Raw genomic sequence first — 21,649 nt, 5'->3', positions numbered from 1 at the left:
TCTCTGCTGTGTGACTTTGGGCAAGTCACTTAACTTCTCTGTGGCTCAGTTCTCTCATCTGTAAAATGGGTGTGAAGACTGTGAGCCCCACACGGGACAACCTGATTACCCTGTACTATCCCAGCACTTAGAACAGTGCTTGGCATATAGTAAACGCTTAACGAATGTCTTCATTATTATTATTATTTTAGACTGTGAGCCCATTGCGGGCAGGGATTGTCTCTGTTGCTGAAAGGAAGCTCTCTTCCTCCCTTCAAGGCCCTGCTGAGAGCTCACCTCCTCCAGGAGGCCTTCCCAGACTGAGCCCCTTCCTTCCTCTCCCCCTTGTCCCCCTCTTCATCCCCCCCCATCTTACCTCCTTCCCTTCCCCACAGCACCTGTATATATGTATATATGTTTGTACATATTTTTTACTCTATTTATTTATTTATTTATTTATTTTATTTGTACATATCTATTCTATTTATTTTATTTTGTTAGTATGTTTGGTTTTGTTCTCTGTCTCCCCCTTTTAGACTTTAAGCCCACTGTTGGGTAGGGACTGTCTCTATATGTTGCCAATTTGTACTTCCCAAGCGCTTAGTACAGTGCTCTGCACATAGTAAGCACTCAATAAATACAATGGATTGATTGATTGATTGAATTGTACTTTCCTAAGTGCTTAGTACAGTGCTGTGCGCACAGTAAGCACTCAATAAACACGATTGAATAAAAGAATGAATAAATACGATTGAGTGAATAAACGAATGGATGAATAAAAGCCACGTGAGAAGCAGCATGGATTAGCGGAAAGAGTCCGGGCTTGGGAGTCAAAGGCTGTGGGTTCTAATCCTGACTCTGCCACCTGGCAGCTGTGTGACTTTGGGCAAGTCACTTCACTTTTCTGAGCCTCAGTGACCTCATCTGTCAAATGGGGATTAAGACTGTGTGAGCCCCACGTGGGACAACCTGATGACCTTGTATCTCCCCCAGCGCTTGGAACAGTGCTTGGCATATAGTGTTATCGAAAAGTAGGGTGCAAAATAGGTTAACTGGTGTAAATCGGCCAAAGGGTTCGAGAACCCAAGGTGGTGACGCAGATAGCAAAAATGACTCGGAGACATGAGTTCAGATAGAGCGGTAAAGGAGGAAGGTGGCTACCTGCCCGTTCACCTCCCGAGAGAGGTACGAGTGACAAGCAGCCCTGATCCCGTTTCCACTGTGTCATTTATTGAGTTACAGCAACATGGGAGCGAATAACGGGAACTTCAAGGAACCAATGAGGACCAACAGGATGGGTGTGGATTTTCATTAGTCTCTGTTATCACAGCCTTGTACAGACAAGGGTTACTTGTTATAGGCCTTATAACCTCCTGTACAGTTGGGGGTTACTTGTTATTGGCCCTTCAGCCTTGCACAGACAAGCGTTACTTGTTTATTGGCCTTGAAGACATTCTGTTGTTGAGCCTTGTGTAAAACACAAAAAGGAGTTGCCCTCGGCCTGCACAAAATGGAGGGTTACTGTCGGTATGCACAAAATGGAGTCAGTCAGGCCAAGTCCGCTGGTGGACAACAATCACCCCTTTGATACTTCCTGAGGCCCATGGCCTCTGGGAGGCTCAAATACGACCCTCCTCGGAATAAAGGTCGTCCACAGAGTCGGCGCCTAAACTAAAAGAAAAGACAGAAAAATCCAGGCATAGCAGAGCAGACCACACACAACAATCCCCCCTCAGTGAAACGCGGCATCCGGACGGCGTGTTCTGTCCATGATCTCAGCCTTGGAAAGGGGTTCGGTTGGGGGTTGGAGAAGCATCAGGGTAGATGAAGCGGGTCGGAGGCAGGCCTTCAGAAGCTGAAAAACATGGCACACCAAAGCATAGAAGGAACAGACCCCACAGGCCAAACGCTGCAGCTAAAGGGTAACCCAAAGCCCCAGGAGGGATACTGGGGGCAAAAACGTCAAGTGGTCTGCCCTTCCCAAAAGGCATGCACCAAAACTAGCCCGCAGCAACACACGCTAATAAGCAACCAGACAAAATCTCACAGGACCGAGGCCCATCAGGTAGAAGTTCGACACAGCCGTAAAGCTGGGACAGCGGGCGACTCGGAATCCTGAGAGTCAGCAGAACCCGAAAGGGGGGAAAATCAGGAGGTGAAGCATCAAAAACGTCTGGCTTCACCTGAGAGTGGTGGATCCACAAGGGATGCTCAGCAACGCGAACTGCAGAAAAGGAAGACAAGAGAACCTGGTGGGGTCCTTCCCAGGACGGCTTGAGAGCAATGTGACTGACCATGCGCTTAACCCAAACCCAATCTCCAGCAATAAATGGATGCAGATGATGGGCGTGAGGAGCGCGCTGACGGAGGATTCCAGCAGCCCGCAGCTTACCGAGAGTCACCTGGAGAGAGAAAACGTAGGCTAGCAGGGCGTCATCGCCCACTTGTAGGGTCGGAGGAGGTTGGGGATCCGAGAGACTTCCCCAATATGGAGCATTTCATAAGTTGATACATTTAAAGGAGCCTGCGGGTGACAACGTAGGCGATAAAGGGCAAGAGGTAGGACTTCCGGCCACTTGAGATGCTGCATGATTCTCTCGAAAAGATGTTTGGGGAGTGGACAAAACCCTGGGGAAGTCTTGTCCACGTCAATTGATGGCCCTGCCAGGTAAAGGCAAAAAGGTACTGGCTCTCTGAGGACACCGGGATGGTAAAGAAAGCATCAGTTAAATCGACACAGTTAAAGCATGCCGCTGTAGGACTCACGGAGCTAACTACCGCCGTGGGACTGGGAACCACAGCGTGCATGGGCAAAATGTAAGAGTTAACTGCACGCAAGTTCTGGACTAACCGATAAGACGGAGGGGAGCCCAGTTTTCACACAGGCAACACAGGAGTATTACAGGGAGACCGACATTTGACCAAAATTCCCTCGTGCCTCTTCTCTTTCTCCTTCACACACACTTCCTCTAGCCTTCATACACATACAATTTCCTTCAACTGCAATTGCTTCACCTTCTCTTTTCTTTCTCCTTTTCCCTCCTCCTTCCTTCATAACACATACAATCCCTTTGACTATCGTCTCTTCTCTCTCACTAAGACAAGTGAAAAGTTCATCCGAGGTTTCCCTTTCCTTCTGGGCCATCCCAAGAAAGGAGTCCCAGTTAGGAGGTTTATGGCCTAATTCTTGGATGGCAGCCAGGAGAGTTTGCCAAGCCTGATTAAGGCGATTCCAATCTATTTCCACATTTAAGTTCCATTTAGGCTCAATTGGTGGCCACACTACATGGGGCTGATCATGGTTCTCTAACTTGACAGTCGGAGCTCATCAGAACGGAGATAAAACCAGTACTGGAGGATAAATAAGTTGGGGAGGGAGGGAGCTGAAGTCAGACCGGGAACAGGATTAAACCTCCCAGAGTTTGCGAAGAGTTTGAGGATCCAAAGACCCCTCCTCGGGCCAGAAATAATGACCCTGTGGGTCTCGGAACTGAGCCCAGGCTTTATGACACCCTACAAGCTGTCTTTAGATATTCCTTTAGTTATCGGAAGGTGACCCTTGTCTCATGATTGAAGAATTTTAGTCAGACACGAGCCTGTTTTAGAGTGACTCGAGCCCATGGTTCCAACAACTGGAACACACTTCCCGCTTAACCCAGAAAGAACGTCTCCTCCTAGGCCCCTCAGAAAGTCTTTGGATGTTGACAACCCACCTCCTAACCCAGGAGGAGAAACCACCTGCCCCCTCTAACCGAAGGGGAGGAGAAACCATCCACACCGTGTAACCGGGGGAGGAAGAAACCGCTAACCCAGAACCTCACCGGGCGCTCCAAATTAACAACCCAGAAGGAGAGAAGGGGAGACTCGGACGCTCAAAGCGGATCCTTATTTACAGATTATTCGAGCTCGGTAGAGTCAGCCGTTCTCACCTACGGAGGCCGTTCCTATCCAGATCAAAGCACTCGGGTCCCTTCGTGGTCACCAAAAGGAGCTACTGTTATCAAAAAGTAGGGTGCAAAATAGGTTAACTGGTGTAAATCGGCCGCAGGGTTCGAGAACCCAAGGTGGTGACGCAGATAGCAAAAATGACTCGGAGACATGAGTTCAGATAGAGCAGTAGAAGAGGAAGGTGGCTACCTGCCCGTTCACCTCCTGAGAGAAGTACGAGTGACAAGCAGCCCCGATCCTATATTGAGTCACAGCAATGCGGGAGCGAGCAATGGGAATTTCAGGGAGTCAATGAGGACCAACAGGATGGTTGTGAATTTTCATTAGTCTCTGTTATCACAGCCTTGTACAGACAAGAGTTACTTGTTACAGGCCTTACAACCTTGCCGTACAGACGGAAGTTACTTGTCATCGGCCCTTCAACCTTGCATAGACAAGTGTTACTTGTTTACTGGCCTTGAAGACAGTCTGTTGTTGAGCCTTGTGTAAAATACAAAAAGGAGTTGCTCTCGGCCTGCACAAAATCATCATCATCAATCGTATTTATTGAGCGCTATGTGCAGAGCACTGTACTAAGCGCTTGGGAAGTACAAATTGGCAACACATAGAGACAGTCCCTACCCAACAGTGGGCTCACAGTCTAAAAGGGGGAGACAGAGAACGAAACCAAACATACCCACAAAATAAAATAAACAGGATAGATATGTACGAGTAAAATAGAGTAATAAATATATAAATAAATAAATAAATAACAAAATGGAGGGTTACTGTCGGTATGCACAAAATGGAGTCAGTCATGCCAAGTCCGCTGGCGGACAACAATAGTAATCGCTTAGCATTCAAAAAGAAGAACCGGCACAACCGGGACCACCCGGGCATAGGCGGCTCCCAAGCCAGCAGCAGCAGCAGCAGCAGCCTCCATTAGCCGGAGCGCCCTACGGCAGACCGCTGCTCCTCCCGCGCCCGAGAGGCTCTCTCCACCAAGTTGACCTTGCCACGCGAGGGATGGGAATGGCACCGGAGGCTCTCAGACACGGCAGTGCCGCGGAGCGCCGTGACCGCGCTGGCAGTCAGCTGCTCCTCTTCCTCCTCCTCCAGGATTGGAGAAGATTGAGGGTGTGTGGTGTCTTCCTCCTCTCCTGCCCTGATCTCTTTTGTACAGTTTGTGCCTGTTACTGTTCTGTCTGGTTTGTTCACAGCTCGTTTTTGACTTTTTAAAGTTCACCTCACACCTAGCTGCATGGTGGGCTACCTCGGCTTCAAGGCTGTCCATCCCCTCGCCCCCTCCTACCTCACCTCCCTTCTCTCCTTCTCCAGCCCAGCCTGCACCCTCCGCTCCTCTGCCGCTAATCTCCTCACCGTGACTCGTTCTCTCCCATCCCGCCGTCGACCCCCCGGCCCCCGTCCTCCCCCGGGCCTGGAATGCCCTCCCTCTGCCCATCCGCCAAGCTCGCTCTCTTCCTCCCTTCAAAGCCCTACTGAGAGCTCATCTCCTCCAGGAGGCCTTCCCAGACTGAGCCCCCTCCTTCCTCTCCTCCTCTCCATCCCCTTTGCTTTACCTCCTTCCCTTCCCCACAACACCTGTATATATGTATATATGTTTGTACGTATTTATTACTCTATTTTACTTGTACATATTCTATTTATTTTATTTTGTTAGTGTGTTTTGTTTTGTTGTCTGTCTCCCCCTTCTAGACTGTGAGCCCACTGTTGGGTAGGGACCGTCTCTATATGTTGCCAACTTGGACTTCCCAAGCGCTTAGTACAGTGCTCTGCACACAGTAAGCGCTCAATAAATGCGATTGAATGAATGAATGATGTTGGGTGCGGGCCGTGGCCGTCTAACAAGTGCTCACTCTGTGCCAAGCACTGGGGTCCATCACTAGATCAGACACGGTCCCTGTCTCATATGCGGCTCACACTCTAAGGAGGAGAGAAAACAGGAACTTATTTCAGCACCGGAGGCTCTCAGACACTGAGAAGCAGTGTGGCTCAGTGGAAAAGAGCCTGGACTTTGGAGTCAGAGGTCATGGGTTCAAATCCTGGCTCCGCCACTTGTCAGCTGTGTGACTTTGGGCAAGTAACTTGACTTCTCTGGGCCTCAGTTACCTCATCTGTAAAATGGGGATGAAGACTGTGAGCACCCAGTGGGACAACCTCATCACCTTGTAACCTCCCCAGCGCTTAGAACAGTGCTAGAACTTGTACATATTTATTCTATTTATTTTATTTTGTTAATATGCTTTGTTTTGTTGTCTGTCCCCCCCTTCTAGACTGTGAGCCCACTGTTGGATAGAGACCGACTCTATATGTTGCCAACTTGTACTTCCCAAGCGCTTAGTACAGTGCTCTGCACACAGTAAGCGCTCAATAAATACAACTGAATGAATCAATGCTTTGCACATAGTAAGCGCTTAATAAACGCCATGCATTCATTCAGTTGTATTTATTGAGCGCTTACTGTGTGCAGAGCACTGTACTAAGCACTTGGGAGAGTACAAGTCGGCAACATATAGAGATGGTCCCTACCCAACATTATTATTATTATTACTCTAGACTGTGAGCCCGTTGCGGGCAGGGATTGTCTGTCCTTGTTGCTGAATTCTACTTGCCCAAGTGCTTAGTACAGTGCTCTGTGCACAGTAAGTGCTCACTTCTCTGAGCCTCAGTTACCTCATCTGTAAAATGGGGATTAATCAATCAATCAATTGTATCTATTGAGTGCTTACTGTGTGCAGAGCACTGTACTAAGCGTTTGGGAACTACAAGTTGGCAACATACAGAGACGGTCCCTAAGACTGTGAGCCCCACGTGGGGAAGGAAGGAAGGAGGGAAGGAGGGAAAGGAAGGAAGGAAGGAAGGAGGGAAAGGAAGGAGGGAAGGAGGGAAAGGAAGGAGGGAAGGAGGGAAAGGAAGGAGGGGAAGGAAGGAGGGAAAGGAAGGAGGGGACGGAAGGAGGGGAGGGAAAGGAAGTAGGGAAAGGAAGGAGGGAAAGGAAGGAGGGAAGGAGGGAAAAGAAGGAGGGAAGGAGGGAAAGGAAGGAGGGAAGGAAGGAGGGAAAGGAAGGAGGGAAGGAAGGAGGGAAAGGAAGGAGGGAAGGAAGGAGGGAAAGGAAGGAGGGAAGGAAGGAGGGAAAGGAAGGAGGGAAAGGAAGGAGGGAAAGGAAGGAGGGAAGGAAGGAGGGAAAGGAAGGAGGGAAAGAAGGAGGGAAAGGAAGGAGGGAAAGGAAGGAGGGAAAGGAAGGAGGGAAGGAAGGAGGGAAAGGAAGGAGGGAAAGGAAGGAGGGAAAGAAAGAAAGAAAGGGAGAGTTAGGAAGGAGGGAAGGAGGGGGGAGCGGGGGAGGGGAGGAGGGAGGGAGGGAAGGAGGGAAGGAAGGAAGGAAGGAAGGAAGGAAGGAGGGAGGGAGGGAAGGAAGGAAGGAAGGAGGGAAGGAGGGAAGGAGGGAAGGAGGGAAGGAGGGAAGGAGGGAAGGAGGGAAGGAAGGAAGGAAGGAAGGAAGGAGGGAAGGAGGGAAGGAGGGAAACAAGGAAACAAGGACTGGCGCGGGGTCGGGTCCGCTGCAAGGCGGAAGTGTAGGAGAGGGGCTTCCGGTCCCGGCGACCTCGCGGGGGCTGCTGGGGGATGTAGTTCTGTCCGGGCTCCCTTCCGGCCTCCAGGGGGCGGGGCCCCGTACCAAGATGGCGGCGGCGGCCCGTACCAAGATGGCGGCGGCGGCGGGCGCGGCGGCGGCGGCGCGTTGCTGTGGTCAGTGAGTGGGGCCGGGAGGCCGGGCCGCCGGGAGGCCGGGCCGCCGGGAGGCCGGGCCGCCGGGAGGCCGGGCCCGACCGATTCCCCCCCCGGCTCGGGACAAATCAATCAATCAATCAATCAATCGTATTTATTGAGCGCTTACTATGTGCAGAGCACTGTACTAAGCGCTTGGGAAGTACAAATTGGCATCACATAGAGACAGTCCCTACCCAACAGTGGGCTCACAGTCTAAAAGGGGGAGACAGAGAACAAAACCAAACATATTAACAAAATAAAATAAATAGAATAGATATGTACAAGTAAAATAAATAAATAAATAGAGTAATAAATATGTACAACCATATATACATATATACAGGTGCTGTGGGGAAGGGAAGGAGGTAAGACGGGGGGATGGAGAGGGGGACGAGGGGGAGAGGAAAGAAGGGGCTCAGTCTGGGAAGGCCTCCTGGAGGAGGTGAGCTCTCAGCAGGGCCTTGAAGGGAGGAAGAGAGCTAGCTTGGCGGATGGGCAGAGGGAGGGCATTCCAGGCCCGGGGGATGACGTGGGCCGGGGGTCGATGGCGGGACAGGCGAGAGCGAGGTACAGTGACAAAGTCGGGGGCGGTCTCCGCGCCCGCGGATTCCTGTCCCCGGGCCTCCCTCCCCTCCCCTCCCCAGCTCTCCCAGAGACCCCGAGTCCTTGGCTCCCGCCCCATCCCTGGGACCCCAAGTCCTTGGCTCCCGCCCCATCCCTGCCACCCCAAGTCCTTGTCCCCCGCCCCATCCCCGGGACCCCAAGACCTCAGGCCTCTGCCCCATCCCTGGGACCCCAAGCCCTTGGCTCCCGCCCCATCCCTGGGACCCCAAGTCCTTGTCTCCTGCCCCATCCCTGGGACCCCAAGCCCTTGGCTCCCGCCCCATCCCTGGGACCCCAAGTCCTTGTCTCCTGCCCCATCCCTGGGTCCCCAAGTCCTCGTCCCCTGCCCCATCCCTGGGATCCCAATACCTAGTGACTCTGCCCCATCCCTGGGACCCCAAGATCTCAGGCCTTTGCCCTGCCCCTTGGAGACCCCGAGGCCTTGGCTCCTGCCCCATCCCTGGGTCCCCAAGTCCTTGTCCCCTGCCCCATCCCTGGGACCCCAAGTCCTTGGCTCCCGCCCCATCCCTGGGACCCCAAGTCCTTGGCTCCCGCCCCATCCCTGGGACCCCAAGTCCTTGTCCCCCGCCCCATCCCTGGGACCCCAAGACCTCAGGTCTCTGCCCCATCCCTGGGACCCCAAGTCCTTGGCTCCCACCCCATCCCTGGGACCCCAAGTCCTTGTCTCTTGCCCCATCCCTGGGACCCCAAGTCCTTGTCTCTTGCCCCATCCCTGGGACCTCAAGACCTCGGCTCCTGCCCCATCCCTCGGACCCCAAGTCCTTGGCTCCCACCCCATCACTGGAACCCCAAGACCTCGGGCCTTTGCCCTGTCCCCTAGGGACCCCAACTCTTTGGCTCTTGCCTCGTCCCTGGGACCCCAAGTCCTTGGCTCCTGCCCCATCCCTGGGACCCCAAGACCTCGGCTCCTGCCCCATCCCTCGGACCCCAAGTCCTTGGATCCCGCCCCATCACTGGAACCCCAAGACCTCGGGCCTTTGCCCTGTCCCCTAGGGACTCCAACTCTTTGGCTCTTGCCTCGTCCCTGGGACCCCAAGTCCTTGGCTTCTGCCCCATCCCTGAGACCCCAAGACCCCGGGCCATTACCCTGCCCCTTGGAGACCCCAAGTCCTTGGCTCCTGCCCCATCACTGGGACCCCAAGACCTCGGTCCTCTGCCCCATCATTGGGACCCCAAGTCCTCGGGCCTCTGCCCTGTCCCTGGGGACCCCAAGTCCTTGGCTCCTGTCCCATCCCTGGGATCCCAAGTCCTTGGGACTTTGTCCTGTCACCTGGAGACCCTAAGACCTCGGGCCTCTGACCTGTTCCAGGGACCCGAAGTTCTCGGGTCTCTGCCCTGTCCCCTGGGGACCCCAAGTCCTTGGCTTCTGCCCCATCCGTGGGACCCCAAGACCTCGGGCCTCTTCCCCATCCCTGGAGATGCCTTGAAGTCTGGAGACCCACCTCTCATGGGTGGAGGTGGGGGCAGGACAGCAAAGGGGACCCAACACTGTTCTCCAGTTTTGATTGACTCATGTGGCCCAGGGGGAGATAGGGTCCGACCCAGATTTTCTGATTCTCTGTCAGTATTTATTGAGCACGTTGCAGGACATTGTACTAGGCGTATGGGAAACTACGGTAAAAGTAGAGGGCACAGTCCTTGCCCTCAAAGAGCTTAAAATCTCACAGGATGTCAGGTTGAATGCACAGAGTGAGGGTAGGAGAAAAGCCTGAATACATCTGGCAATAGCATAGAGTTCATAAATTGTCATTTACTTAAGGGTAAAGGATGGCAGCATTTGTATTAGTGCTACAAGTGGCTATTGAAGTGACATGATTTACCGTGGGGGAAATTAATAGTGAGTAATTTCTGACATTTTGGCTGTGCTCTATCCACTAGGCCATGCTGCTTTCCCTAAAATTATCTCCTTATCTTCCATTTCCCCAGGTTTCCCTTCCTTCCCCAAATCAGTTGTCTTCCAGCAGAATCCCCACGTCTTAGAAGAATTGAGTTTTCTGAGAGGGAATTTATAAATCTTCATTAAAATAGACTGGACAAAGGGTCAGGGTTCTTTTTGGTTTTTCTTCATCTAAAAGAGGCTCACTTAAGAAGTATAATGCTCCTTGTGGGTAGGGAACATGCCTACCAACTCTATGGTAGTGAAGTCTCCCAAGCACTTAGCACAGTGCTGTGCAAAGAGTAAGGGCTGAATAAATATCATTGATTGATAAATGACTTGGTTTACAAGGTTATCTTTGGCTTAGGTACTCCTTTGAAAATCAATGACAAATAGTTTTAGTCTGAGTCCACAATGAGCTCAGAGCCTAGAGTGGGGGAAACAGACACCAATACAAATAAATAAAATTACAGAAATTTACATAAGTGCTAGGGGGCTGGGGTTGGGGGGAGAACAAAGGGAACAAGTCAGGGTGAATTAAATGTTAAATGCTTTTGTGGCCAAAATAGAACAAACTATTAAGTTTGCTTAATTAGTTTGGAATAGTCAGTCAGTGGTATTTATTGAATGCTTACTGTGTACAGAGCGTAGTACTAAATGACTGGGGGTGTAATAATAATAATGGCATTTGGTAAGCGCTTACTATGTGCCAAGCGCTATTCTCAGTGCCGGGAAGGATACAAGGTGATCAGGTTGTCCCATGTGGGCCTCACAGTTTTAATCCCCATTTTACAGATGAGGGAACTGAGGCCCAGAGAAGTTAAGTGACTTAACTTGTGACTTAACAAAGTCACAAAGCTGACAATTGGTGGAGCCGGGATTTGAACCCATGACCTCCGACTCCAAAGCCCGTGCTCTTTCCACTGAGCCACACTGCTTCTCTATGCAGTATAAAGGTGTACAATATAAAAGAGTTGGTGGACATGTTCCCTGCCCACAATGAGCTTACAATCTAGAGGGAAAGGGGGAATAGAGTTACAGGGCATATCGGAACATTTTTGGTGAATGATTTTTGCATTTGAAAATGTGAATACCCCCAGAATGTCTTGGCTCGATTTAGTGGAGGGGCAATTTATGATGTGTTTTTAAAATTGATCTTGTGTTTTCTTTTAAAGGGTGATATAAGAATTTCACAATGTTTGGCGACCTGTTTGACGAGGATATGTACTTTGGGTCAAATGATGATGGGACGAATGGTAATAGGACGAAATCAAAGCCAAAAGATGTTGATCCTCCAGCTCATAGGGAGTTCACCAATTTAAGTGGAATCAGAAATCAGGGTGGCACGTGTTACCTCAATTCCCTCCTCCAGACTCTTCATTTCACCCCGGAATTCAGAGGTATGGGCTTTTTAAAACCAGCATTTCAAAGGTTATTATGTAGTATTTTTCACATTGAGCGTGCATTACTTGTATAAAATCATACAATCCAAACTGCTACCTAGTTAATAAAGTCACTCATCCTATCCTGTCTAGATTACTGCATCAGCCTCCTTTCTGACCTCCCAACCTCCTGTCTTTCCGTACTTCACGCCGCGGCCCGGATCGTCTTTCTACAGAAACGTTCAGGACATGTCACCCCTCTCCTCAAAAATATCCAGCGGTTGCCTGTCCACCTCCGTTTCAAACAAAAGCTCCTCACCATTGGCTTTAAAGCACTCCATCACCTTGCCCCCTCCTACCTCAACTCGTTTCTCTCTTTCTATAACCCAGCCCACATACTTCGCTCCTCTGGTGCTAACCTTCTCACTGTGCCTTGATCTCCCTGGTCTCACCGCCAACCCCAAGCCCACGCCCTGCCTCTGGCCTGGAGCTCCTTCCCTCCTCAAATTTGACAGACAATTACTCTTCTACCTTCAAAGCCTTACTGCATCTCCTCCAAGAGGCCTTCTCTGACTAAACCCTTCTTTTCCTCATCTCCCACTCCCTTCTGCGTCACCCTGACTTGCTCCCTTTGTTCTCCCCCCAACCCCAGCCCCCTAGCACTTAGGTCAACTTCTGTAATTTTATTTATTTGTATTGGTGTCTGTTTCCCCCACTCTAGGCTCTGAGCTCCTTGTGGGCAGGGATTGTCACTGTATATTGTATTGTTCTTTCCCAAGTTTTTAGTACGGTGCTCTTTAAGCAGGAAGTGCTTAATAAACACAATTGAATGAATAATTTGAAGTGGAACCTAATCAATTCCTATTGCCTAGTCTTCAGAATTATCATCATCATCATCATCATCATTATTCATGGTATTTATTAAATGCTTACGTATATGCCAAGCTCTGGGCTAAGATCCAGGATAGATTCAGCATAATCAGGTTGGACACAGGCCCTGTACGACATGGAGCTCACAGTCTAAGCCGTGGGGAGTTACAGTTGAGGAAACTAAGGCCCAGAGACATTGCAACCATCCCAAAGTCACATTGCTGGCCAGTGGAAAAGTCTGAACTAAACCCTGGCACTCAACTCCAAGCCCCAGGCTTGAGTCTGCATAGGAGAATGGATAGCTGGATAGGTGGTGGTAGTTGTTAAGCGTTTACTATGTGTCAAACACTGTTCTAAGCGCCAGAGAAGTTACATGTTAATTAGGTTGGACACAGTCCCTGTCCCTCATGAGGCTCACAGACTTTGATAGTTATGGGCAGAGAATATGTCTGCTAATTTTGTTGTATCGTAATAATAATAATTACGATATTTGTTAAGCGCTTCCTATGTGCCCAGTACTTTACTAAGCGCTGGGGTAGATACAGGCAAATCAGGTTGGATACCGCCCGTGTCCCACATGGGGCTCACAGTCTTAATCCCAATTTTACAGATGAGTAACTGAGGCACAGGGAAGTTAAGTGATTTGCCCAAGGCCTCATGGCAGACAAGTGGCAGAGCCGGGATTAGAACCCATGACCTCCTGACTCTCCGGCCTCTGCTCTGTACTCTCAAGTTCATTCAGTCGTATTTATTGAGCGCTTACTGTGTGCAGAGCACACAGTTTCTTTCATGAAGTCTGAGAATTCTTTGGATTAATAGGCACTCAAAACTGAAAGGAAGTGATCTGCCAGGTGAGGTAACAAAGTCTTCCTATGTTTAATTTAAACCTGTTTCATTTTATGTAGTCGTCACTGCAGTTAGAGAAAAGCAGGTCAGCATCTTCTCTAAAAACTTCCTCTATTTGGCGACAATATGAAGTCATCCCATAACCTCTAAAGGATCATTTTACAATTGATTTTTCAGTTGTTTTTGTTCTTCTGTGGACCCCATCAGTAAAAGAGCAACATCCTTTTGAAAAGATAATAATCGAAACTGGACTGAGCAAGATTGCTTCTTAACTGTCTTGCAGGTCAAACTTACGTTCATTCGTTCCATCGTTTTTCTTGAGCTCTTACTTTGTGCAAAGCACTATACTAAATGCTTGGGAGAGTACACTGTAACAATGAAGACACATTCCTTGCCCACAGCGAGCTTACAGTCTATGTTGATATGCCGTGGTAGCATATTGACTTTTTCATAACGACACTCACTTTGTGATTTTTATGTAGCTCTTGGTCAGTTATACATCCCACTTTACCGCATTCCGTATCTACAGCGTGTATTGATAGCCATTTTTTTCTGGGGGTGTTTAGAATCTATGAAATCATTTTCATTTTTCCCAAAGTTTTAACAATCCTACCCAGCTCACAAATCTGAGTATGCATCCAATTTCCATGTCTAAGTCACCAGTGCAGAGCAGAGGTGGAATACAACTGATTGCAGGAGCAGTTTCTGTGGATAACAGAGTAATGGGTTTCCCCTCAATATGATATAGGCATTGCTTCCCAACCCTTGGAGGTGGCTCCCATGCCACCTGTGAAAGCATCTAATAGTATACGAAGGAAGACACTATCTCAGTGTAATAAGAACAGCATCAATCTACCTATCAGTCTATCATATTTACTTACTGGGTGAAAAGCACTGTACCAAGTGTTTGGAAGAATAGAGTATAACAGAGTTTGTAGATACTTTCCATACCCACATAAATTTACATGTCTAGAGGGGGAAGAAAGTTTAAAGTTCAAAGTTTAAAGGATTTCATCAGTCTCAGAAACCAAGTTGGAGAAAGTTGAGAAGTCAAAAGCTTTGTTGAAATGAAAGCAGAATACCTCTGTTGCTTAACCTTTGCCTGCTATCACTATCATGGATGGAGATTAAATTTGTTTGGCATGATTTGCTCTTCCTTTTTTTCCCTCCTTTTACGTAAAACATTTTAGAAGAAAGTATTGTGCAAGGTATTACTACATAAAGTCTGAGTTGGATCAAATTGTGCTGTAAATTAGAATTCATTTTGAAATTTGGAAACCATTTTAATTTACCACTTCTATCAATCAATCAGTGGTATTTAGTGAATGCTTACTGAATGCAGAACATTCAGTACATGCTGAATGTACTAAGCGCCTGGGAAAGTATAATTCAACAGTGCTAGAAATGTTCCTTGCTCACAGGGAGTTTATACGCTACAAGGGGAGACAGACTAAAAACAGTACCCAAATTTAGCACTTCAAGATTATGAAAGTTGTAAAATGTTGGGATAGAGATTAACAAAGTCTTATAGTGAAAATATTTATGGAAACTAAATCTCTAACTGTTTTCTAGAAAGAAAGGTGTCAGAATGCTTTTCTTACAAAGTAGCTAAACTGTGATGGCATCTTCATTGGAATAGTGTTATTTAGGTATGTTTCTTTTTCTTTACAGAAGCACTATTTTCTCTTGGTCCAGAAGAGCTTGGTTCTTTAGAAGATAAAGATAAACCAGGAGCAAAGGTATTGAGATATGCTTCATAATACACTGGTCTATTTACTCTGTGGGAATTAATATTTTTCTTATTTGTGGAACACCAGCTCTTTTTCTATCTCGAAATGACTTTAGTCTGTTCTTTGACAGTGCTATTATAGCAGAATTCATTGACAGGGAAATTTTAATTTTCGCTAAATTATCCAAAATTAAAGCTTGCTATTTTTTGCAAGCAAATTCCAACCTGTCCTTTAAAACTTGGGAAACTATGTACTTTTTTCATTTGGTAAAATTATTTGTGCAAAGCAAACAATTCCATTATCAGAAAATGGAACTCCTATTTTTAATCCTATTAAGCCTATTAAGGTATGTAGGTACTACTGTATTTAGAGATACACAGCACAGAGTTGGAAGGAAGGTTCTGCCTTTTAAGAAGTTGCGTTTTGTCCGAGCAGCCTGTTACCGTGGCTGGAGTTGTGACTGGCTGGACCAGGGACTAGCATGCTCAGCTGGAATAGGAATCTACAAAATGAGCAGGACACAAAACCTTTAACAGAATGGTGAACGTTTTCTGTAGTCATTTTATCAATCTGCCTTTTTTAATTTTGAATCCAGACCTCTTTTAGCTCTGACTTCTGTTCTTCTCTCAGACCAGGCCCCCCATTTTCACTTCTACATAGCACATTTTTCCAGGTTGTGGTGGCAGTAAGGGTAGGGAATGGTGTTTGTTTATTCATTGTTAATGTAAAGTTTTAATAACATTGTTATTATTATTATTATTCTGACATTTATTAAGTGTTTACTCTGCTGAGTGCTGGGGTGGATACAAGGTTATCAGGTGGATACAGTCCTTCTCCTACATTCATTCATTCATTCAGTCGTATGTATTGAGCGCTTACTGTGTGCAGAGCACTGTACCTAGCGCTTGGGAAGTACAATCGGCAACATATAGAGACGGTCCCTACCCGACAATGGGCTCACAGTGGGGATCACAATCAATTTTATTCCCATTTTACATACGAGGAAACTGAGGTGCAGAGAAGTTAAATGACTTCTTCAAGTTTCCACAGCAGGCAGTGGCAAATCCAGGACTCCTGAGATCCGATCCTGTGCTCTTTCCACTGGACCACGCTGCCTCCCTGGGATTCATACTGAGGAGTCCAGGTTCTGGGTGGATCCTTAGACCCACTGTAGAGGCAGTTCAACACCAGATGGGTTCCTGGTCCCCACCTGTCTTCTGAGCCCATCCCAGAATGACATATGTTCCACGGTGGGACTTTGCCGCTGGATACTTGAATGCCAACAGTTTACTTCATCCTAGTCATAATACGTTCCCACAGGCTCAATGGCATCACATTTATATGGGCATGCTTAATCTAAGAGAATCAGAAATTCGTATCTTTTGTTATTTTATTTCTTATTATAAAGTCAATCCATTAACATAACAGCTACAGACACTTTTTATCTTGGAGACAGTAAATAGGAATGAGTCCTTTAGTATGGGAATTTGAAAACATCTTCAAATGAAAACTGAACCTTTATTTGTTGCTCAGACTGTCGGTGAATTGTGCCAGCAAATGTCTGACCCAGCTTGCAGGGCATGTGAATGAATCGATCGATCCTATTTATTGAGCACATACTATGTGCAGAGCACTTTCCTAAGCGTTTGGGAGAGTACAGTACAACAGAGTTGGTAGGTACGTTTCCTGCCCACAACAAGCTCACAGTATATATGGGGAGACAGACATTAATGTAAGTAAATAAATTACAAATACGTACATAAGCGCTTGGGGTTGAGAGAGGGGTGAATAAAAGGAACACATCAGGGTAATGCTGAAGAGAGTGGAAATGAGAAAATGAGGGCTTTAGTAGGGGAAGGCCTCTTGGAGAAGATGTGCCTTTAATAAGGCTTTGAAGGTGGGGAGAGTCATTATCTGTCAGATATGAAGAGGGAGGGGGTTCCAGGCCAGAGGAAGTACGTGAGCGAGGAATTGGTGGTGAGATAGACAAGATCGAGGTACAATGAGTAGAGGAGCAAAGCGCGCGGGTTGGGTTATAGCAGGAAAGGTGGATGGGCAACCACTGGAGGTTCTTGAGTGGGGAAACATGGACTGAACATTTTTGTAGAAAAGTTATCCAGGCAGCAGAATCAAGTATGGGTTGGAATGGGGAGAGCATGGAGGCTGAAACAGTAGTCAAGGTGGGATAGGGTAAATGCTGGGATTAATGTGTTAGTAGTTTGAATGGAGAGGAAAGGGCGAATTTTAGTGATGTCATGAAGGTTGAACCTATGGGATTTGGTGACAGATTAAATGTGTGGGTTGAAAGAGAGAAAGGAGTCAAGGATAACATCAAGGTTACAGACTTGCAGGACCGGAGGGTTGCTGATGCATTTACAGTGATGGGGAAATCACAGGGAGGACAGGGTTTGGGTGGGAAGATAAGGAGTTCTGTTTGGACATATTAAGTTAGAGGTGTTGGCGGGACATCCTAGTAGAAATGGCTTGAAGGCAGGAGGAAACGTGAGATCAGGGCTTGGTTTTAAAGTTCTCCATCACCTTGCCCCCTCGTACCTCACCTCCCTTCTCTCCTTCTACAACCCAACTCGCGCACTTCGCTCCTGGTGCTAACCTTCCCACTGTGCCTCGATCTGTCTCACAGCCAACCCCTGACACGTGTCCTACTCTGGCCTGAAACGCCCTTCCTCCTCAAATCCGCCTGACAATTACTTTCCTCCCCTTCAAAGCCTTACTGAAGGCGTGTCTCGTCCAAGAAACCCTCCCGGTGGCACAAGCCTCACTTTTCCTCATCTCCCACTCCCTTCTGCATTGCCCTGACTTGCTCCTTTTGCTCTTCCCCCCTCTGCCCACCCCACAGCACTTATGTGGATATCTGTAATTTCATTTATTGATATTGATGTCTGTTTACTCGTATTGATTGATGTGTGTCTCCCCGCACCGCCCCCCCCCCCCCCCCCCCCCCCAGTCTCTGAGCTCATCATGGGCAGGCATTGTCTCTCTTTATTACCATATTGTACTTTCTCAAGCTCTTAGTACAGTGCTCTGCACGCAGTAAGAGCTCAATAAATACGATTGAATGGTTGAATGGAGATGTAGATTTGGGAATCATCCTCATAGAGGTGGTAGTTGAAGCCCTGGGAGTGAGTGAGTTCTCCAAAAGAGTTGGTACATATGGGTTGGGAAGCAGAGGAGGAGGAGAATGAACAGCCAAAGAGGTAATAGGAGAACCAGGAGAGGACAGTGTCAGTGAAGCCAGGGTTGGAAAATGTTTCCAGGAGAAGAGGGTGGTCCACAGTGTTGAAGGCAGCTGAGAGGTCAAAGAGGATTAGGATGGAGTAGAGGCCTTTGGATTTGGCAAGAAGGAGATCACTGGGGACCTTTGAAGTAGGGGCAGGAGGAGGAAGGGACTGGAGAGGAGATTTTAGGGAGATCACGCTGGATAGTTTCAATTTTCTCAATAAAATAGATGACCAGGTCAGTAGGGGCAGGAGATGGGGAGGTGAGGAGCAGGGGGTTTGAGGAGGGAGTTAAACATCTGGAACAGCTGGCGAGGGCAATGGTTATGGATGTCAGTAAGCTTGGAGAACAATTTTGCCAAACAGAGGAGAGGGCAGAAGGATAAACCAGAAGGGGACAAGGTCGGCCTGATGTCTGGATTTCTGCCAGCAGCGCTCTGCAGCTTATGTACAGGAGCAAAGGAGATGGACTGTGGAAGTGATCCAGGGCTGTGGGTTAGTGGCATGAGATTGACAAAGGGGTAGAGGAGTGAGTGTGTTGAGTTCAGTAATAATAATAATGAATAATTATGGTATTTGTTAAGTGCTTACTGTGTGTCTGGCACTGTCAGATCAGTCCCTGTCTCACGGGGGGCTCACAGTCTCAATCCCCATTTCATAGCTTTGGTAATTGAGGCACAGAGAAGTGAAATGACTTGCCCAAGGTCACAAAACCGACAAGTAGCGGAGCCGGGATTAGAACGCATGACCTTCTGAGTCCCAGGCCCATGCTCTATCCACTATGCCATGCTTCCCTAACTCCATAAAAATCCCTTTAGAATACCTGTTTAAAGACCATTATTCAATCATTCATTCATTCAATCGTATTTATTGAGCGCTTACTGTGTGCAGAGCACTGTACTAAGCGCTTGGGAAGTACAAGTTGGCAACATATAGAGACGGTCCCTACCCAACAGTGGGCTCACAGTCTAGAAGGGGGAGACAGAGAACAAAACAAAACATATTAACAAAACAAAATAAATAGAATAAATATGTACAAATAAAATAGAGAAATAAATACATACAAACATATATACATATATACAGGTGCTGTGGGGAGGGGAAGGAGGAAAGGTGGAGGGGATGGGGAGGGGAAGGAGGGGACTCAGTCTGGGAGCTAACCTTTAAGAGAGTCTATGGTATGGGCTTCGAGAGGTCCTGGCTGCTGGAGGGTCATGTTTACCAGAGAAGGTAAGGAAACGAAGAGAAATTCAACTCCTCCAAGATTCCTGCAGCCAGCCCTAGGAAGGACAGATGGGTGGCCAGACCCTGAATGATCCCCTTGCTGTCTGGAGTTGCTTGATGGCCAAAGGGGTGCGGGAGTTGGGTTCATTTTTCGCGGGTTCCTAATCTTGCCCACTCCTGTGAGGGAAAACACAGAAGGCTTAAGGACCCTATGGACATCGTCAGTGATCCAGGTTCTTCCAGGCTCTACTAAGTGCTTAATACAGCACTCTGCACATAGTACACACTTAAGAAACACTACTACTTCTAAGTGGCACCAGGGACTATGGAGTGAATAAGGGATACTGCATTAAATACAGCATCGTAAAGTTGCAAACACTAAAAGCAACTCAAAGTACACTGAGGCTGGGGTGGTACAGTATGGCACTGATTTTTCCCCTGCTGTTAGTTCCCCCTCCAAAGGAGAGCAGGGTGTGTAGAGAGAGTGGTGTTGATGATGTCAGTTTGGTCATCAAGGGAAGAAGGTAGTTTGGGTATGGAGGCTAAATGGGGCATGATGAGTTGAGAAAATTGCATGGGGTCAGAAGATCGGTGGTCTCCATCACTGATTTATGGGGAGGTGGTGTGATGGAGAGAAGGCAGGTGAGAAGGTTGGGGTCATTCATTCATTCAATCGTATCTATTGAGTGCTTGCTGTGTGCAAAGCACTGTACTAAGCACTTGGGAAGTACAAGTTGGCAACATAGAGAGACAGTCCCTACCGAACAGCGGGCTCACAGTCTAGAAGGGGGAGACAGAAAACAAAACAAAACATATTAACAAAATAAAATAAATAGAATAAATACGTACAAGTAAAATAAATAAATAGAGTAATAAATACGTACAAACAGGTGCTGTGGGGAGGGGAAGGAGGTAAGGCGGGGGGGATGGGGAGGAGGAGGAAGGGGAGAGGAAGGAGGCGTCTCAGTCTGGGAAGGCCTCCTGGAGGAGGTGAGCGCTCAGTAGGGCTTTGAAGGGAGGAAGAGAGCTAGCTTGGCGGTTGTGCAGAGGGAGGGCATTCCAGGCCAGGGGGATGATGTGGGCCAGGGGTCAACGGCAGGACAGGCGAGAACAAGGCACGGTGAGGAGATTAGCGGTAGAGGAGCGGAGGGTGCGGGCTGGGCTGTAGAAGGAGAGAAGGGAGGTGAGGTAGGAGGGGGCGAGGTGATGGACAGCCTTGAAGCCCAGGGTGAGGAGTTTCTGCCTGATGCACAGATTGATTGGTAGCCACTGGAGATTTTTGAGGAGGGGAGTAACATGCCCAGAGCGTTTCTACACAGAGATGATCCAGGCAGCAGCGTGAAGTATGGATTGAAGTGGGGAGAGACAGGAGGATGGGAGATCGGAGAGGAGGCTGATGCAGTAATCCAGACGGGATAGGATGAGAGCTTGAACCAGCAGGGTAGTTTTTTGCATGGAGAGGAAAGCGCGGATCTTGGCAATGTTGCAGAGCTGAGACAAGCAGGTTTTGGTGATGGCTTGGATGTGAGGGGTGAACGAGAGAGAGGAGTCGAGGATGACACCAAGGTTGCGGGCTTGTAAGACGGGAAGGATGGAAGTGCCGTCAACAGTGATGGGAAAGTCAGGGAGAGGGCAGGGTTTGGGAGGGAAGATAAGAAGCTCAGCCTTGGACATGTTGAGTTTTAGATCATCATCATCATCAATCGTATTTATTGAGCGCTTACTATGTGCAGAGCACTGTACTAAGCGCTTGGGAAGTACAAATTGGCAACATATAGAGACAGTCCCTACCCAACAGTGGGCTCACAGTCTAAAAGGGGGAGACAGAGAACAAAACCAAACATACTAACAAAATAAAATAAATAGAATAGGTATGTACAAATAAAATAAATAAATAAATAAATAGAGTAATAAATATGTACAAACATATATACATATATATACAGGTGCTGTGGGGAAGGAGGTAAGATGGGGGGGATGGAGAGGGAGATGAGGGGGCGAGGAAGGAAGGGCCTCGGTCTGGGAAGGCCTCCTGGAGGAGGTGAGCTCTCAGCAGGGCCTTTAGGTGGCGGGCAGACATCCAGATGGAGATGTCCTGAAGGCAGGAGGAGATGCAAGCCTGGAGGGAAGGAGAGAGAGCAGGGGCAGAGATGTAGATTTGGGTGTCAT

The 21,649-nt window shown here is 48.2% G+C and overlaps 1 protein-coding gene across 1 annotated transcript in view; it reads left to right on the top strand.

Moving 5' to 3' along the window:
- Positions 1 to 10,321: 10,321 nt before the first annotated feature.
- The window catches only part of USP40 (ubiquitin specific peptidase 40), a 76,004-nt gene continuing 64,676 nt past the window's right edge, over positions 10,322 to 21,649 (top strand). The window contains exons 1-3 of the mRNA XM_038748941.1: positions 10,322 to 10,356; positions 11,368 to 11,592; positions 14,962 to 15,029. Coding sequence (XP_038604869.1) covers positions 11,388 to 11,592; positions 14,962 to 15,029 — 273 coding nt within the window. The 5' untranslated portion in view covers positions 10,322 to 10,356; positions 11,368 to 11,387. The remainder of the gene's footprint in view (positions 10,357 to 11,367; positions 11,593 to 14,961; positions 15,030 to 21,649) is intronic.

Source organism: Tachyglossus aculeatus, chromosome 7 (assembly GCF_015852505.1).
Source record: "Tachyglossus aculeatus isolate mTacAcu1 chromosome 7, mTacAcu1.pri, whole genome shotgun sequence".
Lineage (NCBI taxonomy): Eukaryota > Metazoa > Chordata > Mammalia > Monotremata > Tachyglossidae > Tachyglossus > Tachyglossus aculeatus.
Note: the sequence above shows the minus strand (reverse complement) of the source record. Positions and strands in the feature narration are given on the sequence as shown.